This window comes from Geospiza fortis, unplaced genomic scaffold, assembly GCF_000277835.1.
Source record: "Geospiza fortis unplaced genomic scaffold, GeoFor_1.0 scaffold408, whole genome shotgun sequence".
Classification (NCBI taxonomy): domain Eukaryota; kingdom Metazoa; phylum Chordata; class Aves; order Passeriformes; family Thraupidae; genus Geospiza; species Geospiza fortis.
Window position 1 is genome coordinate 2,535,351 of NW_005054330.1, and position 23,177 is coordinate 2,558,527.

Here is a 23,177-nt window from a genome sequence, read left to right on the forward strand (position 1 = left end):
CAGCGGCGCGCCGGGCCCGGCCCCGGGGGTGCCAGGGAGCGCTGTGCCGCCCCGGGTGCCTTGTGGTCATGGGGTTTGGGTTCGCTTTGTTTGTTTTTGTCAGATGTGAATCCAAATGGAGCAGTCGGAAGGAGGCGAGCAGAGCCAGCAGCAGCCGCAGCCCTGGGGGAAGCTGATCCGGCTGGGTGCTGATGAGGCAGAGCCGCACGTCCTGCTGCTGAAAAGAGAATGGACCATTGGGCGGAAGAAAGGTGGGGCAGGGGCGCGCTGCGCTGGCCTGGGGCGGTGTTCGGGGACAGCAGCCATCCCGCTCCCGGCCTTCACAGCGCTGGGAGCGGGACTGAAACTAGTTGGGTTTGGTGCTTCCAGCTGTTGGAGGTGCTTGCCAGGCCCCCCTGAATTCCCAGTTTACCTCAGCTGTGTGAATAAGTAGTTTTATGCTGACCTTTTCTTTTTCAGTAACTTGTGACACGTTTTAAAGTCAGTGTGCCTTTTTAGGTAGTCTGTGGCAGTTTGTGTAAATAAGGAAACCCAGTTGTTGATTCAGAAGTTTCTGTGCTTCAGTCTTGTTTACGTTCCAGTTTCGTTTCTGTGGTTAAAATAAGTTGGAACTGCAATGCAAAATGCTTCGGCTTCACAGAGAAGAAAACACCCACATAAAAGCCCTTAATTCGTCTGGCCTTATAAAGACTGCCAACAAGTACTGAAAGTTTCTCTGAGAGTCGATTTGAAAGCTTTATTCCCAGAGTCTAGGACTTGTACTACTTGCCTTTGTTTTAAAGCATTTCATGCTCACTGTGTTTGAAACAAGGACTGAAGTGTTTTAACTTTCTTTTATGCTGCCTTGACAGTGCTAATTTTCTTTTTCCTGTTCATCAGTTCAAGCTGTTTGGCTGATCAGTCACTTCCTGTAAATAGTTGTGAGCAAACACCAGATGCTGTAGCTCTCTGAGAAAGGCAGTGTCTTGTAGGAAAAATGTTTTGCAAATTTGCAGTTGGTGATATCTATTGAGATTGCTTATCATTAAGCTGTGGGTAAATTCTTTAAGCTGATGACTGTTTGAGGGTTGTCTGGCAGAAAAAAGGTGAATTCTTTCTTGTTCAGTAGCAAACAGCTTTCAATAGCTGTTTGCTAATGGGGGTGGTTACTAGAATACCAAATTGTGACTTTATAAGCAGTATGAGGTAGTGCTTGCTGCTTTCCTGCTGGATCTGTTGTGATCAGTTCACTCGCAGTGTGAATAGGTGGAGGGGAATCGTGGTTGTTAATTATAGCTTTGGTGTAAGCTTTTAGTGCTTTGAGTCCTTTGTGAGAGATCAGTGGAGAACCTTGAGTGTTGTCTTGAATATTCAATGTTAAAGTGAGGTAAAAAGACTAGATTTTCTCAGAGCCCTTGAGTTGGAGGTAGGAAGGTTTTTATCACATCGTCGTGACACTTCTCCTTTGTATCCCTAAATCTTAGTCCTGGATTGTAATTCTCTTCAGCTTTGTTAACATAATAATGTTAATGTTGTCAACAGAGATTAGGAAAACTTTCCTGTTTAAAAACAAACAAAAGACTGTAAGATAGAACAGTGCTAATAATTTTTACGTATTTTTTAAATCAGTTATTTGTTCTTACTACTTCCCTCCAATACACCAGAATAAAACAGAAGTTAAATCCAATTAAACAGCATTACAATGATGTGGAAAAAGAGCTGAGTGCTGTGACATGTGGGCCTTTAGGAGTTAAATTGAGCACCTCAGATATATGTGGATATTTCTGTAGCACAGTAGAACAGAGTAATTGTGATTTGATTTCCATCTTTGAGGGCTAGGACTGAGGGGAAAAGGGAACTGAAACATCTTCACATGGTTGAAATGGCTATATCAGCACATGGGGCTATCTCACCACTTGTATTTATGTGTCTCACACAAGGCTGTGTTGCTGCCTGTGTGACAGCAGGAGTTTTGAACTATTGCAGATGTACATGACTCAGTTTATGTTGCATTTATAGCCATGTGGAATGCTGATCTGACTGTGTAATGTGTATTTTTAAGCTTGCTGGAAAATCTTTCTTTTTAAGGCTGTGACTTGTCTTTCCCTGGCAACAAGTTGGTGTCTGGAGATCACTGTAAAATCATAGTGGATGAAGAGTCTGGTCAAGTGTCATTGGAAGATACAAGGTTGGTTTCTCAATGTTCTTGGAGGGACTTTTGTCAAAAGCTCAGCAGTTTATACTAACCCTGAGCTACCATAATAACCTATTTAATTGCCTTCAGGGTTGAAACAGGGATTGAACATGATATCCCTTCACAACCTCAAATGTGAAGCTTTCCTCTTTATCTTTGTACATCGTGGGCACATTCTGCTGGCCTGCCAGAGTGCCCCTGAGGGCAGCTCTGCCCCTGCTTTGTTGTCATCTGCAAACCTGATAAGGGTGTATTCCCTCTCCTCTTCAAGGTTGTAATTAGAGAAAGATCCAGGATAGATTCCTGCAGGGTTTATACTCCCAGAAACTGTGGGACAGAATGCTAAATTTTTGGGGAAAAAAGATTTCCTGGGATGTCTGGGAAAGGTTTATAGTTGTCATTCTCCTGTATAGTCCTAAATTTCAGGATGTTCCAAACAACAAACCAAACCATGTTTGCCTATCATGGCAGCCTCAGAGTGTAGCTATAAATCTCACCTGACAAACTGTCCTTGGTAGAATTGGTTTAAACCCATGTTATGACAGAACGAGCTAAATAAATTGTGCATGATGCAGAAACATTCCTGCCTATTTTTTCCCTTACCCACCCCCTGAGGCAGAAGGTGCAGCCAGCTGAAAACTAGCAGAGCCAAATTAAAGTTAATTTTGTGTATGGCATATTCATGAAAAGGTGAGGCTTGTAACAAGGTAGTGTAACAGAAAGGCTGCACCATGGAGCATTGCCAGGGAGCTGCTTGTGCCTGTTACACTTCTGTGTATCTAACAAAGAGTAAATCCCTGGAGTCCTCTCCCTCTTGTGAGTTGAAGTGTGGCTGCCAATTGCTGAATCAAGAAGCCAAACAGGTTTGATATGACTGCTTGCAGAAAACCCTGCTGGTTCTTCTGGGTCTTCCAATGTTTGTGCCAAATAGTAGATGAGTCCCAAAAACATCAGGCTGAAGGAAGATGGTTCTTGAATGTTTGAGTTGGCAGTACAGATGCTCAGAGTCACAGAAAAATACTGCAAGGTCAGCTTTTTCTTCTCTGAAGTGGAAAATAATTTGGAAACATTGCTGTGGTCAAGCTCAGATTTTTCTGGTGAAGAGGAATGCATTGAAGGAGGGAGTGAGTGTGGGACAGTCAAACTGAGTGGACTTTGTTTCTCTGTTGTGTCTAATCCAAAGAATATAATCAAATATATGTAGACAGCCAACATTTTGTCTTCTGATAGCATAATGTGTTCTTGAATGTACTTTAAAAGAATTACCCAAAATTTGCAAGTGAAAGAAAATATGTAGAGCATTCAAAATTATTGAGTAAATAAAAGTTTAAAAGTAACAAAAGCCAAGAGTTAGCAAATAGTAAAATAAGATACTCAGACTCGCCCTCTTTTTGGATATGTTTCTGCTTTATTTTCCAAACCATGCAGTAGTTGCTTTATACTGCTTGAAAGAAAACAAATTGTACAAGCTGACCTAACACAGTGGAGGCAGCAGTTGGATTTCTCCCAGTAAAAGCAGTCCTAAGATTCTCCATTTTGCAAAAGAAATTTTAAAGGCAGCTAGTGTAATTTCTTGTTATTTTGTAGGCTTTTTCCTTTTAAGATGCTAGGTAGTAGGTGATGTTTCTGATCAGAAAACTATTTAGACAAGGCTGATACTCATATGACAGGCAAGCAGATACTCCCTTTTTGTGGGTAAATCAGAGGTTGATCTGCAGTTGTTGCTGGTGTCCCTTCTGCTACTGAATTCTCCTCACCCTCCAGTCAAAACTATGTCTATGAACACTGAGGGAGTGGAGAATTACAGTACAGAAGGGATTCTGTACCTTAATAGAATTCAAAACTCATTTCAGTTTACAGTGTGTTCAGGATTATATGCACTTCAATACCAGATAACTGTTAAGCCAGAAGCTTTAACATAAACTACATTCTTTTCCTGGATGGATGCAAATAAATATTAGAAATTTTTAGTCTGGCATTTTTCTTGGAAGGATATGAAAGTTTCTTACAACACAAAGATCATTCATCTACTTCAAAAGTAGCCCTGTTCTGAGTGAAGCTGTTCATATCAATTCTGCGCAGCAGATGGGATTGGGAAGTAAACAGAATTTATGGTTCATTAATGAAACTGTAGAGTCACCAACCACATTGGAATTGAGTCAAGGCCTGGCTTTTTTCATTCACTGATTAAAAAAGTGACATTGGAACATTTTGTGACATAGTTTGACAACACATTTTATATCTGATAGTACTGTTTTTCTTCTCCACTTGAAAAATGGTACAGCCAGTTGGCATCAGTTCAATATCTAGTCCTAATGAATGGCCTTCATATTTGGGATTCTCATTGTACTTTCTACTTATTTTATAGGGAGCTTAATTTGAAACATAGAAGAATGTATAAATGTCATAATTTATCATGTGTGTCTACTCACAACATTAATCTGGAATGTCACCATATCTGTTAAAAGCCTCATGCTAAAGCCTGGAATTGGAAGTGAAAGGCTGATACAATTATCTGGGATCGCTGAATAATTTTTTCCCTTTGGTTGTTGGCTGAGAGATAAATACAACTGCTTTCATTTATTAATGCATTGAAGAAAAGCTTATGATTTTCTGTGTCAAGTGATATCCATTTATTCCCATTTCATTTGGGTCCATGTGTGCCAAATAATTCATTAGTCAGCTCTCATTGAAGTCTGTGTAACTACAGAACTGAGAAGATTTGGCTGTCTGTGGTCAGTTTGATGAATAGGATCTTGCATAGCTATTTCTGCATCTTGCTTTGTGAAACCAAGCCTGAGTGGTTACTAGATGTGTGATATTTTGGGCTTTTTCGTTTCCCCAAAAATACCTTGTGTTATTGTTCCCCAGAATAATCTTGGAACTTGGCAGTCATGACAGAGTTACTTCACAAAATACATTATTGTGACATTTCCCCCCCCTCCCCCCCCCATGTTTAGTGAAATGTTGGGGCTAGGAATTGCCTGTAGAAGTTAAAATTCAGTAAAAGACAAATCTTGTTACTTGAATGTAGCTGATTTATTATAAAAGAAGGTCTAGAACACTTGGGGCAGATGGGAGATGCCTTCTGGAAAACTGAGGAGGTTCAAATTTGATGTTTCCTGGTTTTGTTAAAGGACCTCTGACAGGTTTCAGAGGTTGGTGCAAACTATTTGGCAATTGAAGGAGATACAATTTTTGCTTCAACATAATCTTTTTAAATGTTATCACTACCATCAGTATGAAGTAAAAAATCAGTGTTGTTTTTAACAGAGGGACTGAAATTCTGTTTTCCTCTTAATTGTTAACCTTTGGTAATCATTTTGTGATTTCTCTGTTCTGCTGGTTCTTTAGTGCTTATGTCTTTCAGCCTAGTCACCACCTGTATGCCTGAGGGGAAAAGGATAAGCTATGAGTGGTTTTCTTGCTTGTAAGAGAAGCTTGAAGTTTCATCAGTGCGGCCCAAAATTTTTTTTCATTTCTTGAAAGTTTAAAGTAGCATCTCATTTATGTTGGATTAGTTGATTCAGCCGCAGAGACTGTGGAAGCAGCTGCAGCAGCAAGACCAAGAAATAATACCTTGATCACGACTTGCTGTAGTGCTTCCAAAGGGCTTGGTTTTCCTTTTGGACTTTTAATTCATACTTTTGTGTTAGAAAAGACAAGGGGGAAGGTGCTTATTTCCAAAAAACTCCCCTGCAGTGAGGGACAGTCCACAGTGCCCTGGGCACGGGCCGTGCCTCCAGGAGGTGGCAGCACAGCTTTGCTGTTATTTCTTGCAGCTGCTCTGCAGAGGAGGAAAAGCAGGTATTTTCTGTTCATTCATATTTGGTACCAATTGCTGAGATTTTGAGTGGCAGAAGTCTGAAATTCGAGAGGGCTGCAGCCCTGAAGGATGCTTACTGCAAGTGAGCTGGAATTATTCAGTACTTGAATAACTTGACTTTATAATAAAACATTAATGGCTTGTGTATACAACATCACCCATAGTTAAGGGGATAAAGAAATTAATCAGCAATGCTCTGCATTTTCATTTTCCCTAGTTTAATTTCTTCTACAAGTATTTAATTTTTTATCAATATCAAAATAATTCATTCCAATTCATCTTTCATTATATATCACTTTTTTTCACCTTGTTAACTTCTCACTTTCAAGTTGCAAACAATCCAAGTGAACTCACAATTTTAGGTTTTTTTCCTTTTTGAAGGAAGAGGGAGCAAAAAAATCAACACTACATGACATCCCTGACTGTACAGGAATACAGGAGAAGTTCCTTTGTCACAGAACATCTCAGGAGATTTCCAGTATTAAATGGAAAACAGAGCCTGGAACTTTTTGAATAGAACTCATATTGTCCTTTTGGTTTTATACTTAAAGGGTGGAGAGTACAGAAACAATCATCTCATTATTTGGAGACATTAGCCAAATATCAGGGGTCTTTTGTCTGTCAACTGCTATCTCTTCACCAGTAGTGCAAATGAGCGTTGAAGTTCCAGTAGCTCTGCATTTCTGTCTTTGAGAGAAACTTTTTGTTGCTAAACTTCCTTTTTAAAAAAAAATATTTTAAGTCCACTTACATTTTTAGGGGGCAGCCAGTATTTAAATGTATCTTGTGTTTTCCCTTCCTTCTCCCGTGTGATTATAAAAACATTTATGCTAAGTTATCTGTTCTCTTTACAGTACTAATGGAACAGTAATTAATAAACTGAAAGTGGTTAAGAAGCAGACATACCCATTACAGACTGGGGATGTGATCTATGTTGTTTACAGAAAAAATGAGCCAGAGAACAGTAAGTGAATAATACTTTTTAAATGGTGTGCTTAGTCATTTTCTTTTGAGTCATGAGGGAAAAGAAATATCAGTATAATAAAATTGAGTAGTTCTGCTTTAAAGAGAAATGTGTTTAAAAACAAGTCTCTAGAGAAGAGGTCATGGATGTGCCAGTTTTTACAGAGACAAATCTGAGCAACTGTCTGAAATTTAAATGTGCCTAGAAGTAATTTTGGTAGAGCTAATGCATGGAATGGTAAGTAATGAGGTTCTAATCACATGTCCAGTGCTTCTTTTAGAAGTCAAATTGCTGGGGTAGTTAGTGATACTTTATATATCCCAGTGAAGCAGTTTTTAGCAGCAGCAGGAAAGGCTGCAAAAGCTTTTTGTTTTGTGTGTGTAGGTTTTTTGTGTATGTAGGTTGGCTTTTTTGTTTTAAAGAGGAAGAGGCAAAAGGGGTGGGGGGGGAGATGGGGAAAACCCTACAGTGAAAGTAGAATTGGTAAACTTGGAACAATGCTGTATTTACAGTTTTCATGCAGTAATAAACATACAAACTGTTAATTTTAAAATTCCAGATACATACTCACTGTTTAAATACTTCCTTTATGAAATTGCTGTTAATTTATTTACAGGTAGACACATTTATGCTGTTTGGTGTAAATGTTACATGAAGCAATGATAAGCTGTATTTTTCTGTCTGTGGAGTTTATCTCACAAATCCTTTCTGAGCTGGCACTATTGCACTTGATGCTACTTAGATGAATCACTTGGGTGAATTTTCCAGGCAATGAACTGAATCACTGATTTCCATTTGGGTTAATAAGTAGTTAAATTACCAAGCCTCCAGTTTTGCTTTTTCAGCTTTTCCATTTTCAAACACAGAGGAAAAATTTAGGGCTTGCCTGTTTGGCCATTCTAAGTTCTACTGAAGGAGACAAAATTTTAAATTCTGATCAGAAAAAGGATTGCTGCAAACTAAGACAGTCCTATTTGCTTGTAGGTGGTTGGAGGTGACAAAAAGGTAGCAAGGTAGAGGAATTTTTGGAACAATATTAAATTCAAGTACGATTGAAAAGAAAAGGATATTATCCAGTTGGTTTTATTAATAGATTCTAAATTAGTTTCTGGCTGAAACTTAGGGCATGTCCCAATCTGTATTTTTGAGAGTTCATGTATCTCACAAAGAAATGAAATAATATTGATTGAAGAGGTTAAGAATTGAGCTCAGAAATCATAAGCTTCTTCGAAGAACTTCGATTCAAGTATCAGTAAAAATACAGTCTGTTCTGACAGAGCAGATTTTCGGTTTAAGAAATGATTAAGCCTCTGGTTCCATGGCTGGCACAAGTTAAACGTCACACAAAAGCTGCTCTGCCTGGTTTCCTGGGAAGAAAAGATCTTGCTGTGCTGCTCCTAATTGCCTCCTAAGTAGGAGTATTAACATGGTACTATTGAGGTGACCCCTCATTTGCCTCTTCCATTGTCAGACACTTTAGGGATGCAGCCACTTGTGAATAGAAGTTGTTTATGTGGGATTAAGTGAATTTTTGTTTCAAGAGCACAATTAATATTTTAAAATCTCTTTCAGATGTTGCTTATCTTTATGAATCCTTAAACACAAAACAAGATGCAAGTCAAGAACCAGTAGGTAAGTAATTCAGGATCCATGGAGAGGAGCTAAGCTCCAATGACTAATGTAACCCTCTTGAGAGAGTTTGATTCCTTGGAATTTTGAAGCCATGATGTGTTGATTGTCACAAAGATATTTTTCTTTCCTTTCTCCCGTTCCAACTGTAGAAGTAAATGTAGAAAACCAATACCGTGTGACCAAAGATACCTCAAGTACAGGAAGAAGTAATGATGAGACCCAAATTACCTCATCACTGTCAGCTACTCAGTCTTGCTATGAGGAACCACAGCCATCTACTTCTACATCAAACCTCTTTAATGCTTCTCCTACCTCTCCAGTCGAGTCTGCGTCTGTTCAAAATATCAGGTGGATGTGTACAGTTTAACTTTCTCTCTGTGGGCAGGCAGGGTAAATCCTGATGGATGAGTGAAGGAATTGAGATTTCCCGGATGCATTTGTCAGCAGTTCATTGGGACCTCATTGGCTTCTATGGAAACAAAGCTTTCCCTTTGCTGTGATCCCAACCTGTTACGTATGATCAGTATTGCATAACCCTGGCCTGGCATCTTTGTCAGGAAGACCTGGTGTGGATAATAGTCTTAAGAATAAATACTCCTCAGTTGAAATAGGAATGGGGATTTTAAGTAGGGTTACACAACTAATAGGTTGTTTTTCCCTCAGGTTTTCCAATTAGCAGATTGGTTCAGAGTGTGTTTAGTAAGTTATGCAGACTTCGCTTTTCTGCTCCACTTTTTCCTATTCAGATGTTTGGATTGATGCGTGTGCCAAATCAGTTTGAGTACCTTTTGTTTTCACACATCCCATAGCTGTGTGCAGCCATGTTCATGTTCCTGTTTTTGTTTTTTAGGATCACAGTCCTCAGTTGTCACTCCTGTGCCTGCCTTCCCTGTTTTGGAATCCATGTGTGTAAGAGCACTGCACGACAAGCATGAAAAGGTGGATGTGAATGCTGAAGCTTCTGCAATTGCTGCAGAAATCACTGACAAAGAAAATGCAGAATCAGATTCTCAAAGAGCAGGGGAGGAGGAAGGTTTGGAACCTGCTAAGAAGAAACTAAAAGGAGGCTAGTATACTATAGTGTTCTGCAACTTAACCCTCACCCCTACCCCTCCAAACTGAATTACAACAGCTGTCATCAGTCCTTCAGCTTGTTTCTTGTGTCTCACTTACTTGATTTCTGGTCCCATGGAAATAATGTCTTCAGTAGCAGAAGCTGTGGTGTGTAAAGCAAGAATCTCTTTTGGGACTGTTGCCAGTGAACAGTCAATCAGTGCAGATCTTTCAGGGATTTTTTTAATACTTGAATAGAAATAAGTTAAAAAAAGCTTTAAAAACTATCTCCTTCTGTCTTTGTAGATGAAGATACTTGTCCAAATCTTTCACCAGCAGCTCCAAGTGAATGTATAATTAAAATTGGCTCTGAAGATGCAAAAACATCAAATGTGAAACCAGATAAGATGGAAGAGACGTTAACTTGCATTATCTGCCAAGAACTGCTGCATGACTGTGTAAGGTACGTAAGGGACAAAAGCTTTAATCATGTGGTAATAATGCAAGACATTCAATGACAGCTGTTTGAGGAGGTCAGGATAATCAGCATTTTCACAAGCCCTCTTGATTTTCCTTTTCCGACCCTATGTAGATAGTCAAATCAATGCTAAATTGTTTTTTCAGAGTTATGGATATATCTCAAAAAAATGAAAGATTTGTGTTTTGACTCCATTTCTTTGTTTTCCAGCCTGCAGCCTTGTATGCATACTTTTTGTGCTGCCTGCTACTCAGGATGGATGGAAAGATCTTCTTTGTGTCCAACTTGTCGTTGTCCAGTAGAACGTATTTGTAAAAATCACATATTGAACAACTTGGTTGAAGCTTATCTGATTCAGCATCCAGGCAAGTTGAACAGTGTCTGTGGCAGAATCCGGTAGATTTCACACATGGGCTGCATAACTGATGTCAGGACACACTGTTGTCTATAAAATACCTGTGTGTTTTCTAACCCTGCTGTTCTTTCTGACATGGCTTGTCAGAAAACAAGTGCATTTAACATGACATAATAACCTGTGGAAGGTGATTTAATAATGTAACTGTGCTAATGCTTCATTTTAATTTGTTACTTAATCATGAGAAGGATACTTTTGAAAAACATACTTGAATATGGATTTAATTAACGTTGATTATGGCCCCTTGAAAACAAAGCTTAAGTTGCCTGATACTGGACCTCCTTAACAGAGAGGGGAATTTAAGATGATCTAGAACTCTCTCATCCAAAAACAAGTCTTATGGAAATGAAAGCACAATAATGGTAACTGTATTAAGAAAGCAGAGTGCAGATAAGGGATGTGGGGTGTTATTTTCTCTTGAAATTAGAATTTGGTTCTCCTGCCAGATAAATGTCGCAATGAAGAGGATGTTCGGAACATGGATGCCAGAAACAAAATTACTCAAGACATGTTGCAGCCTAAGGTGCGGAGATCCTTTTCAGATGAGGAGGGAAGTTCTGAAGATTTACTGGAATTGTCTGATGTAGACAGTGAATCCTCAGATATCAGGTATCTCTGTTTTTAAGTTGTGTGCCTATGTTTGAATGCACAGACCCACAAACTGAGCTACTTTCACAAATGCTCTTATTGCTGATAGTATTTCCATGGTCATTGCCAGAATCTGCAGATTAAGTTCATTCTTGACAGTAATTAACTTGGTAGTTTTGCTGGCCATCCTTTTGAACCTTGAGCAATCAGCAGAAATTAGAACTTCGTAGAAATCCAGCAAAATTCAGTTTGTGACCAACAGTTCTATGTTGAATTGTGCAGTAAAAAAAGACAGGTTTCTGGCTAAGATCTTATTGGGAGATAAAGCAGTCCATGATTCTATGAATGTTTGCAATTATTGTGGTTTCTTATGTGGCTGTTTTCACTTGGTGTATGGTACCAAAGCAGCTGATGCTTGACTCTAGGGATTCCCAAGTACCAAAATACCTCCTCTTTCTTTTCAACAGCAAACATTTTTTGCTGAATGTCTACAGAGGAACAGAAGAATTCTTGTAGATAACTATTCCAACTTTGTTCCTCTCTCTTTCAGTCACATTGCCCTTTTTTTACTTTACCTTGTGTTTAAAACTTCTTGAGGAACACTACAAAACCCAAAGTTTTTATCTGTCACAGCCACAGCAGAGCTAGGTACTGAATTACATAAGCTTTCATCTGTTACTGAATGAGGAAATCCGAAATTTAAACTTTGAGAGTCTGACCAACCTTGTTTAGCATAGTGCCCTAAGTTGTATTTGCATTTGTTTGGTGTAATTTCACATTGTTCTTTCAGTCAACCATATATAGTATGCAGACAGTGCCCAGGGTACCGAAGACACTCTGTTCCAACTGTGCCTGGCACAGGCCAGGAGACAGAGGCAGGAGGAATGCAGGCCCTGGGAGATGCTCCATCAACCTCTGCCAACTTCCCTGCAGGTCAGTGTCACATTGCCCCAGCAGTGCAGCACTAAAATACTGCAACTCAGACACTCAGGGCAGAGTCACAGAATGGCTGGGGTTCGTTGAATATCATCTCCACCTCCCCTGAGCTAAGCAATGAGCTGTGCTACAGCAATGAACTAAGTTAGACCTAAGCAAACTCCCTCTCACAGGACTGTGAGAACAACTGCCCACCAATGTCTTTGCAAATACAGCGTTTGGCTGTGATTGTCCAAAATGGATTGCTGATGGTTGATGAGATGGTTGAAAAGTTCTTAACCTTTTCTACATACTGAAATATTTTACACACCTGTGCAGTTCAGAAGTCTGAATTCTGTTTTTCTACTGCTTCATGGAGTCTTTGTAAAAAGATTGCTTGTTACTTTGAGATTTTTATTTTGTTAATATTCACTAAGATTCCTCATCCAAATTGTAATTGTGTAAATTGTTCAATCTTTTTTTTTTTCCTTTTTAACTCACCCAGCTGTTCAGGAATATGTGTGTCCTGCTCAAGGAAGTCATGTAATATGCACCTGCTGCTTTCAGCCAATGCCTGACCGTAGGGCAGAGCGTGAACAGAATCCTCATGTTGCTCCTCAGCAATGTGTGTACACTTTTTATTTTATTTTCTACAGAACTCTCTCCTTATTTATTATTAAACTTAAATTTACTTAGAAGACTGTTTTTTTGTATGAATCTTCTTGGATGCTTGTAGTGACAGCATGCAAGAATCTTCCTTTAAAGAATTTATTAGTCCTTTGAAGAATGTATTTTAAATGAGAAAGTTGTACTTTTTTTAAACCAAGTTTATTAGGACTCTGTTGTTGCTGATTTATGAGAATGGTAACTGTTGAGTTTTGTATTCAGGTCCTTACAAGGGGTTTTCTTTGTTCTTTTACAGGCACAGTTTGTCTGCAGCCCTTCTGTCACTTGTACTGGGGCTGCACTCGCATGGCGTGTTTTGGCTGCTTGGCACCATTCTGTGGTACTGTGGAGTAATTTTTTGCTTATCAGCCTGTTCACTTTGCAATAACGTCTGCCTGTCTTGAACTTTAAATAACTTAAGAACAGATTAGTCTGTAGCACAACCATGCAAAAAAAGAAGCAAGGCCTGTGTCCTCACATCACAAACACAAAAAATTGAAGTGGCATGTGTCTTAACTTTGACAGGATTTAACTTTGTGTCTTCATACAATATTGGGGTAAACTACACTTGCTGAGCACAACTTTTTCCAAATACAAAAAACCATGGTGTATTTCAGTCTAGTAAGAGAATCATACAAACCAGTATAAAAGCGCTGAACATCCGATGATATCAGATTAGAAAAGAATCTTGCCCTCTTAAACATGCAGACTTCTGAAACTGAAAGTTTTATGACTTTTAAAAAAAGTAAATTAGAGCTGTTGGAATGGCTTGGCTGCAGTTTGGACCTAATAGAATATGCTTTATTAGCACTGGTGATTTGTGCAGCTTGGTAGTGTTTGTGGACTGAAGCTGAAATTTTAAAATCTCAGGATCTTGTCTGTGCCACTGGAAGTTACAAATCACATGCATTAGCACATGTTGAGTGCAGTCATGTACTTGGTGCTCACATGAGCCTGTGCATGTTATTTCAGGAAACAGAAGAACCTTCAGAAAATGTGTGAGGGCCACAGGGTTTGGGCAAGAAATAGTAACTTTTCTTCTTCTTTTTTTTCTGATTAGAAATAAATCTTGGTGATAAGTGTTTAGATGGCGTCCTGAATAACAACCACTATGAATCAGATATCCTAAAGGTATGTTTAAAAATCATTGTGTGTGATAATAACAACTGTACAAAGTTTAAGATGTACTCACTGATGAAGTAGAAGTGATGTGCTGCCTGATCCTTACAGTGGCAGCACTGTGTCACTTGCAGAACGTGATTCTAAAAGGCTGATTAAATGAGCTCCAAATGATCATCCAAGATACTATTTAAGAGAAAAATAATTCAATAAAAACATACCAGGAAAGCAATGCTTGTTAAATGTTTTGTCCCAGACAAGTTAAATTTCACACTAACTTGTATGGAAGATATTTTGCCCATACTAAAACAGGGTTGCCTAAATTAGGTAAACTGGATGAAATCTTGATTTGAGGTGAATGAGAATGTGACTGGAGTGAATCTATTTGCAAACTTTTGGCAAAGGTGGAGATCTGAAAAAGATACTTAGGGGAAGGTGGTCTGAATGTATCATGCTAATTAAGTTACAGGTATTTAATTTTTTCTTGTCATCAGCATAAACCCATTCTGAAAACATAGTTACTGATAAATTTGGAAATATTTGAGAATAAATGTCTTGCTTGCTCTTTAAGATTGGAGATTTTTCTAGATTAAACATTGAAATTGCTCTTTTCAGGATTACCTGGCATCCAGGGGTCTGACATGGAAAAATATGTTAAATGAAAGTCTCTTAGCTCTTCAAAGAGGAGTTTTTATGTTGTCAGGTATGTGTTGTGTTCAGTTTGCACGTGCATGACTCCTTGTCTGGATGTAACTCAGCAATGTTATCAAGAAGTTGGGAGTTCTGTGTACAGAACCAGTGCAGTCCTGGATCTTTAGTTAAACCTGATTTATTAAGCCTTACATTTTTACAAACTGGTTTTCTCCCCAGATTACAGAATTACTGGGAACACAGTGCTTTGCTACTGTTGTGGCCTTCGCAGCTTTCGAGAACTTGCCTACCAGTACAGGCAGAATATTCCTGTTGCTGAATTGCCAGGTGGGGATTGTTTTAAATTACTTTTCCCCTCAGTAAGGAGGGGAAAAGTAGTTTAAAGAGTTAACATGAGTTTTATCTTTGTATTGGTGTTCTTTTGGTACTTTCATGTAGCCTATTGCAAATCTTGTTGCAGGGCTAATGTCTTAGCTCCTTGCTTTACTTGTCAGCTGCTAAGCTTGTGTATAGTTATTTTCAGACTCCCTGGTGGAACCTTTTCTTTCAGTATCGTTTCTCATCTGTAGAATAAGTGTATCTGCAGAGTGAAAAGAGGAACTCAGTAAAATGAGAATATAGTCAACCAATTAGCAATATAGGAACCAATTGCTTAATTAAATTTTTTCCCTCTTAAATGCATAGAATGATGCATCTTCTGAACAATTTAACACTTTACCAGCTCTCAACTAGGAACAAGAATGCTTTCATAAACTGATTCTAAATCTTTGCATTTACAGTTTTAGTATAAAATGGCATGCAAGCAACTGTCCCTCATTCAGACCTAAATTTGTTTGGGATAGAAGCTGTTCCAACAGTTTGCTTTTAAATATTACTTAGTTCTTGCTATTAGGAACAGCTTCCCAGTCTTAAGTTGTTGAGATTTCTCCTTGTGCTGCTGTGCATAATGAGCAAAAATTGTGCACCTGGTTTGCCCTTAGCATTGGTTTTCAGTTCAGGTGCTGGACAGCTGAGTTGTAATGTATGTGAAGGTGGGGGAAAGCAGCAAACTCTGCATAAACCAAATTAATAATTTTTCTTTTGTATGGAAATACATCTACACAAATGCAGAGTGTCTAATCAAGTCCATCTCTATTAAAATAAATGGTAAAACTTCAGTTGACAGCACTGAGAACCATATACTTTCACCATAATTCTGCATTAACATTAAAAACTAATTTTTTGTCCTTCACAGAGTGTTTGCTTTGTTCCCAGAAAGGTGAAACAATATAGCTCTACAGTCATTTCTTGCCAGTCATGTGTTGTTTCTGATGAGTAACCACCATTAGCAGTGCCTTAATAATCTGGGTCACTTTAATGACTTTTGTAATAAATGCAGCATTTCATTTGCTCTTCTTGTAGTGACTGTCACGTCACGTCCTGATTGCTACTGGGGACGCAACTGTCGAACTCAGGTCAAAGCACACCACGCCATGTAAGTTGTACACTTTACAAGGTGGTTTTGCCTTGTTTTCCTTAAAAAACCCAAACCAGCAACAATCTAAATGCAGCCTTTCAATTGCCAGAACTTGCAGCATAAAGTAGGATTGGGTGTGCATTGGGGAATTTTTTGTCATTTTTGTTCTTAACACAACTTTGAAATGAGCCCTCCGTGCATCAGGGCACTGCCAGCACTTGTAAGTTGATGTAACCCATGGCTGACACTTCTTGAGTCTGTTTTTGCACCCACTGGGGTGGAAGGATTCTTTTAGTGAAGTGCAGCTTCCACTGAAGGAATCAATTGGTGGGAATAATTAGCAACAAGAGCAGCTTGGAGCATGTAACATAAGCCACAGCAGGTTCCTGAGGAGGTTCTAGGTCTTACATCTCTGACCCAAGGAATCTGGCATGCCTCAAAAATTAAATACTGAGCCTGAAAAGAGATTAACCGTCTACTTGTCAAGAGTTTTCATACTAGCCTTGGACTCCTGGTATCTGGAGAGAAATGTCCTTCCGAAATAAATCAAGCTTCTTGAGTAAAAATATCAAGGCCTCTGATGACCAATGCAGTTTTATTCTTATAAAAATATGCACATGTAGTAAGACAAATATTAAAGACTCATAAAACAAAACAAAAATTTTCTCCCTAAGAACTAACTGGTTTCAGGGAGGGTTGAAAAATCTTTCTTGCCTTATGAATAATTCTCTAAATTCTCAGTGTAATTTAAGATAGAGGAGCTGTTACCCCTTATTGAGAAATTGCCTTAATGAATAGAAGATTCTGCAGTATCTTTCTAATGTTGCAATGTACATACCCACTTAGCATAATTCCTTTAATATTTCAGGTACTGTGGGTTGAAAATAACCAGTCTGTGCAGCTCAGGCAAGCAGATCATAAGACAGACTTGTAAAATATTCATCTGCAGTCTCTTACAAATTCAAGGGTTTTACCAAATAGCTTTCAAAAATAATTCTGGATTTAAGTTGCAGATGTAATTTGAAGTACCACTGCTATCTGTAACTTCACATTATAGGACAGTCTGTGTTCCCAGAGGAGATTTTGTTTTGAAATGTTAGCGTTAATTCAATATCAAAGTACTCACCAGACATCTTTGTTCATGTTGTGGATAATTTCATCTAGAATAAAAATGACTCAGGGGTTTTTTCCCTTCTTTTTTTCCTTCTTTCTTTTTTTCCCCCAAGCATTAGTCCTTCCTAGAACTTTACTGGCTGCTACACTTAGTTCCTAAAATCCATAAAAGCAAAGAGTCCTGTCATACCACTCCTTTATATCCTGATAATATTTTAGTTTTTTTAATTGAGCTAAATTGTTCTACTAAGTAGTTAGATTATGTGAGCAAGGCTTTTCTGATCTTTGATCTAATCCAGCTGAGGGGGAAATTCAGGGTCTCCTTTGCACCATTTCCTCCACATCTAATGATACACTCAACACCCCAACTTCTGTTTCAGTTGTGTGTGAAGGGCCACATGGCCCAAGCAAGAGAAAAACAAGGAGTGAACAGTGAAATGTTTTTGAGAAGTGGGAATAAGTGCTTGGTAGTAAATTGTTATCTCTTTAATCCACGAAGACAGATTTGCCATTCCCATAAAACTTACATAATACAGGCTGAGAAAAACTTTTTTCTTTCCAGAAGATTCTAAGCCACTAAGAGAATGCACTTATGTTGAAATACAAAATTAGCTTAGTTACTTCTAGTTCTTAATGACTTGTGTAATGCTGTCTACTAAAAGTTACTAATACCTTGCAGGGGAAAATTAAATCACCGATTCCTGTTTTAATTGCCTTCTGGGTTTGAAGTATGCAGAAGTATAGAGGAATGCTTTTTAATAACAGGTTTTCTGTGTGCATAATAAAACTAATGAGGGTTAGGCAGGGGAGATGTTGAAAATCCTGTTACATGTAAAATGACAGTAAAGTATGATCTAAACAGGTTCTGAAAAGAGATTTTAGTGTGTAAATGGTCTGCTTTAGACTGTTTAACGTTTAAAATACCCTGTGCAAAATGCTGAATTGCTTTTGTTGCCTGACTTCTGAGAACTTCGTTACATTTTAATATTCTTATGTTTTTCTTTATTTCAGGAAATTCAATCACATTTGTGAGCAAACAAGATTCAAGAACTGAAAACTTGTAGTCTGTAGAGAGGGGACAAAAGCCTGTTATTACACTGCTTGTACAGTTTAAGGTTTCAGGGGATCTGCTCAGTTCCCCCATAGCAGGGAATCATTAACTTTTCCATCAGGTAACCTGATGTGAAACTTTTTAATTTGTAGAATTTTACAGCTGTACATGAATAAGGTAGATTTTTTTTTTCCAAGGTAGTCCAGCAAGCATTGCATACCATGCTCATGACTACAGTGTCCCTGTGTCACTTCAGTGAAGAACACAAACAAACCACACTCACAAAAACCAGCCATATCTTGGGATGACCTAAGAATAAGGAGTGTATTTGCACTACTTGTGAAGAAACTAAGAAAAATCGATAGACTTAAAATAGAGAAGTTTTGTAAAAGTATCTGATGGGTATTTCAAGAGCCATTAATATTTAAGAAGAATATTGTCAGTGTATATTTGTAACTGCATTTTGCGGTAGTCCGATATTTTGTTGCTACCCATTGCATTTGGGCTAGAAACCACATTAATATTCCTTTCAAAAAACATCCATCCAATAAACAGCTGTTTCAACTTAAAGCTTCTACCATATGTACAGTGTTACAGTGGAGATAGTACAGTTTCCTTTCTTAGTTTAGACATGTTGATGTTTTTATTCACGTGAAATTACAAAAAGAATTGCACAAAAAATTGAAGATCACATTTAAAGGTGGGGTAATACTTGAAGCAGAACAGACATCTGCTAATATTACTTCTGTAGTGTTTTATATCAGAAGACCAAACAGTGCTTTTGACATAGAGCAGCCAGTAGGACACACTGGTTCATTTTTTTTGTATTTCTTTTTTGGTTTGATACCGTGTGCTAAATATGTACCTCTGCAATGCAGCTGTTCTCTAGCATGCATACACTGGTAAAAATGTAGAAAAAGCTATAATTTAAAACAGAATATAGCAGCTTTACTGGAAGGAACAATCTTACAGAAAATGAGTGAATTTGGACAAATTGTAGCAATATGGAGGCATTTCTGGATAGGGATAGAGATAGGGATCATGAAGGGGCACACTGGTGTCACTGACATAGGAAATGTAGATTTTATTTTCATGCCTTCTGCAGAGCTCATTCAGGAGATGTCCCAACTGTCATAAAAAACAAAGAAATCCTAACTTTCCCCCTTCCCTACAAATTGATATGATCATAATCTGGTTGCTAATGTTGACAAACCTCTACTGGGACCAATTTTGTTCTCATCATACCTAGAAGAGTGAAGCAGAATGAGAAGAAATCATACAAAGTTACCTCTGTAGAGACCATGTTGTTTTAAGTATGCCTTATTTTATGAGCAGGATTTATACTTGGATGTTAAAAAGTGTACACACAGTATCTTGTGTTATAATGGAGCACAAATGATGCAGCACATCGTGTCTACTGGTTGCAGTGAATTAAGCAACTATTTCCAGTAATGCACATCTTAATAAGAATGCTAATTAGAATGATGTCTTTCTGTTTAGATTTTTTATTTTTGAAAATAGCTGTTGCAAGGATGGGTCTGTTGACCATGCCCTTATGCTATTAAAAGTACACTTTGTGTGGACTTCTCTTCCTAATCTCTGGGCATTTCCTCCTGTGAGTAGGATTGAAATTGGATCTGGAATATTACTTGAAACTTCTTTTAACAACAACAGTGTGTTCCTGTCTTTTAGTATTAACAATGTTCTGTTGCTTCTGTATTTGTATTTTATGTTTAGATTTTTTAATGGTTATTGTATCTTCTCAGGACAACCATTCCCAGCTGGTTTTGATCTCATTTCATCTCTGGCTGTGCATGTAGCAAATTAAGTGCAGTTGTGGAGATCAAGCCTTTGCACATTATATGCAGAAATGTGCTTTACATTTTCATTCACCACTCCCACACCCCAGATGGGCTTTCAGCACAGCCTTGTCACTGTGCTGGTGTTCAAGCCTCTTGTGCTGAAGTTGTTATGTTGGTCAGGAGTAACTTGCACTTACTCAAGTTATGTTTGTGTAGGGGTGTATTGTGTGACCATAAGAAAAAAAAATCTGGGGAAAAAACCCAAACAGCAGAACTCATGTGCTTAACATCTAAAGTACCTGTGCAGTAGATGTTCTTCAAATTGTTTTTTCTAAACCCTTCTTCCTTTTCCCTGTCACAGGTAATTAATCTGCCTTTCTATGCATATAGGGTTGCAGTAGTGCAATGGAATGAAGGGATTTTTTGTCGTTTATATTGTACCAGGAAGAGATCAGAAACTGGCTTGCAGATGGGGAGGGTGAATAAATCCTGATCTTTATATGCTCTTAAGTAAGTAAGAGTATCTGTCATGGGTATTACATACTCTACATTAGACCTTTTTAAATGTATGGTTACCAGGTGATAGTTAATGTGATAAATGTATGAACTATGCTTGGTGTAATTGTTTAAATACTTTAAAGGTGCAGCATATTTTTAACCTGTCTAAAGCACATCCCCACCTCCTTTATAAGAGATGTTTGGAAGCTGAGCATGAAATGTGGTAGAATAGATGTGGAAACCAAGGTGATTATGATAGGATTTGACATAGTGGTGAACAAGGTATATAGTATCTCTGTTTGAGAAAAGTTCTTTTATAAAGAAGGTGGAGAGTAGTTCTTCCAGTTCTCTTTTGTGGTTTACTTTTTTTTCCTGAACTAAGAAGTTATTAATTAAAAAAAAAGAAAAAAAACTACTGAAGTTGTCTGTGTTTCTCCTGCGGCATGTACTGTCACCACAGAAATGGATGTATGCAACACTTGCTAATACTCAGTGAAGCTTTTAGTTATTTGAATGTTGAGATTTTACAAGCAAATACCATCCCTGAACTTGGAGTAACTGAAAATGACATGAGTTTTTATGTCATTCTCAAACTTCCTTAAAAGTGTCAGATGATACTGCAAAGGATCATCAGTATCCCTGCAGGATGTATAATAAATCATAAGAGCAAAAGATTATTAAATGGAAGTAAGAGGGCTTCAAGATGCTTGCAAATTAAAAAGTTTGCTACTTTTTAAAAGAAGGTAGTTACTATTTTAGTTTCTTGTAACACCATAAACACTGAAGTGACAAGTATTTTACCATGTGATTTAACAGCAGCCTGGATGAAATTACTGTAATACTGTGTTCATCTTTATTACAATTGTATAAATTATAAGGTTTCAAATGACTACTGTTAGTACGTTTTCTGCACAGAACTTTAGCCTTGCTGAGTAAATAGGAGGACTTGCCTGCCCTGTTGTATCTGAGGTGGAAGACAGTGATGCCAGAGTTGTTAAGCTTCAAGTTGCAGTTTAGCATCCCGGGATTTTTGTGCTGCTGCCATTCCCATACTTGAAGCTGGATACCCTTTAATGTTGTAGCTAATCTATGTTGCTGTTCTTCAACCAGCTGTCAAGCTAAATTTAAGTGAAACTCACACTCAGGTTAAGTATTGTAAAAGTGAAAAGAGTGTTGTTCTGTGCACCAGAAAGATGAGCTGGTAGCCTTTAAAACTGGTAATTTTGGCTGGCCTTGCACTTGCAGTGGTGGATTTAAATGTTTTATACTCCATTATGTCCACAAATGACTTGTAACTAATTTAGTTTGAGGGAGCTGCTGCTTTGGGATTAATGCACTATTGAGAGATCAGGTCTGGCACAGCCAAAGCTCTTCCAAGCACTTTCTGCATAAAGAAAAAAGAAAAATGTTGGTGGGGTTGAAGGGAACAAATGTATGGCCTCTGGCAGCTCCTAGAGCCCTTGGAGTGGCTCAGGTACTTGAATTCTACAGAATAATTTTTGCTTAAACTCTGAAACTGTTTTGATTGTATTTAACAGGAAAAACTTGGTATTTGACAGTCCAAGGTTAATTATTAGCTCTTTCAGTCACCAAACAAAACACATGCATTTGGTACCAATTTCCAGTCTTCAGTAGAACTGTGTAGGGCAGATGGTTTAGCCTGCAGCAGGACCTTAGGGAAATAGGCTGATTCAAGTAAAAGGAGTTAGGAATTTGGGAAGTGAATGCATATTCCAAATTATGCTCTGAAAATCTGGTTTCTTATGGCCCCTTAGAAGTCTGCTGGAAAGGAGCCTTATTTTTTATGGTCTGCCCACTTAAAAATAAGTCAACAGTCACTGAAAGTTAGGAAAAAAAAAATCTTGATTTGAAGAACATGTGAGGATTTTGCTTTTTTTCCACCTATTTTATCTAACATTCCTTCTGCATGATGTTTGGGAGCTGAAATACCACTTATACAATTCCAAGGAATAAGTTCTGAAGAAAACTAATTATACTATTTCCCACAGCAATGCTTAATATGCAAAGATTGCTTCTAAATCTGCTTTCCAGGTCATCCTTCTTTTCTTCACACTTCCATTTTGACTTTCAATGAGGTAATTTCACCCTTAAGCTCATTAGTTTCCATAGGAAATGAATTATAAAAAATGCTAAGTGTGCCATATGAGGTTTAACATCAAAGACATTTCTAGACAGACCATGAATATATGTTGAAGCTGTATTTAGTCTCTGTTGGGTATTCTTTTCAGTGCTGCTGAGTTTCACTTGCTTTCATTAGGTAAGTGTTGGCTTAGGACTTACCTTTTCTTTTCCCTTGCAATTCAAATTAATCTTTAATTGTTTAGAATAAAATCTACTGACTGGACCGTTTGAGTCAAATGTGTTTTGTTAGGGCTCATGTGCCACCCTCCTGAGGGGAAAAAACCCCAACAAAACAGTTCTGAGTAGAAAGAGTTGCAACCAACTGCTCTTAACAAAAAGTTAGAGTTCTGAAAGGAAACTTCAGTTCATGTTTTTCTACTAAGTTATAAGTGGATTTTTCTTGCTAAATGCTATTCTGAATCTTCCAAGTTAGGATGCATTACCTGGATGTTAAATCTGTTGTTTTCCCTTTGAGCCTCCATTCCCAACCAGTTCAAGTACCTGACAGTAAGAACCTCAGCACACCAGATTCTTGTCAGTGTGTATAGCTTCAAGCTTTTATTTTGAACCACTGTTTGTACAGTCAAAAAATAGGGAAGGCCACATATTTTTGTCCCATTTAATCTACCTAACAC

The 23,177-nt window shown here is 38.1% G+C and overlaps 1 protein-coding gene across 1 annotated transcript; it reads left to right on the forward strand.

Moving 5' to 3' along the window:
* The first annotated feature begins 94 nt into the window (after window positions 1-94).
* CHFR (checkpoint with forkhead and ring finger domains) lies at window positions 95-20,815 on the forward strand. Its single transcript, XM_031057421.1, is given in 17 exon segments — window positions 95-251; window positions 2,068-2,167; window positions 6,854-6,963; window positions 8,536-8,595; window positions 8,745-8,951; window positions 9,446-9,661; window positions 9,955-10,111; window positions 10,337-10,491; window positions 10,988-11,150; window positions 11,920-12,062; window positions 12,550-12,669; window positions 12,967-13,050; window positions 13,771-13,841; window positions 14,445-14,532; window positions 14,700-14,807; window positions 15,882-15,954; window positions 18,061-20,815. Coding segments are annotated over 17 exon segments (2,034 nt in total). The 5' UTR covers window positions 95-115; the 3' UTR covers window positions 18,104-20,815.
* The last annotated feature ends 2,362 nt before the right edge of the window (window positions 20,816-23,177 follow it).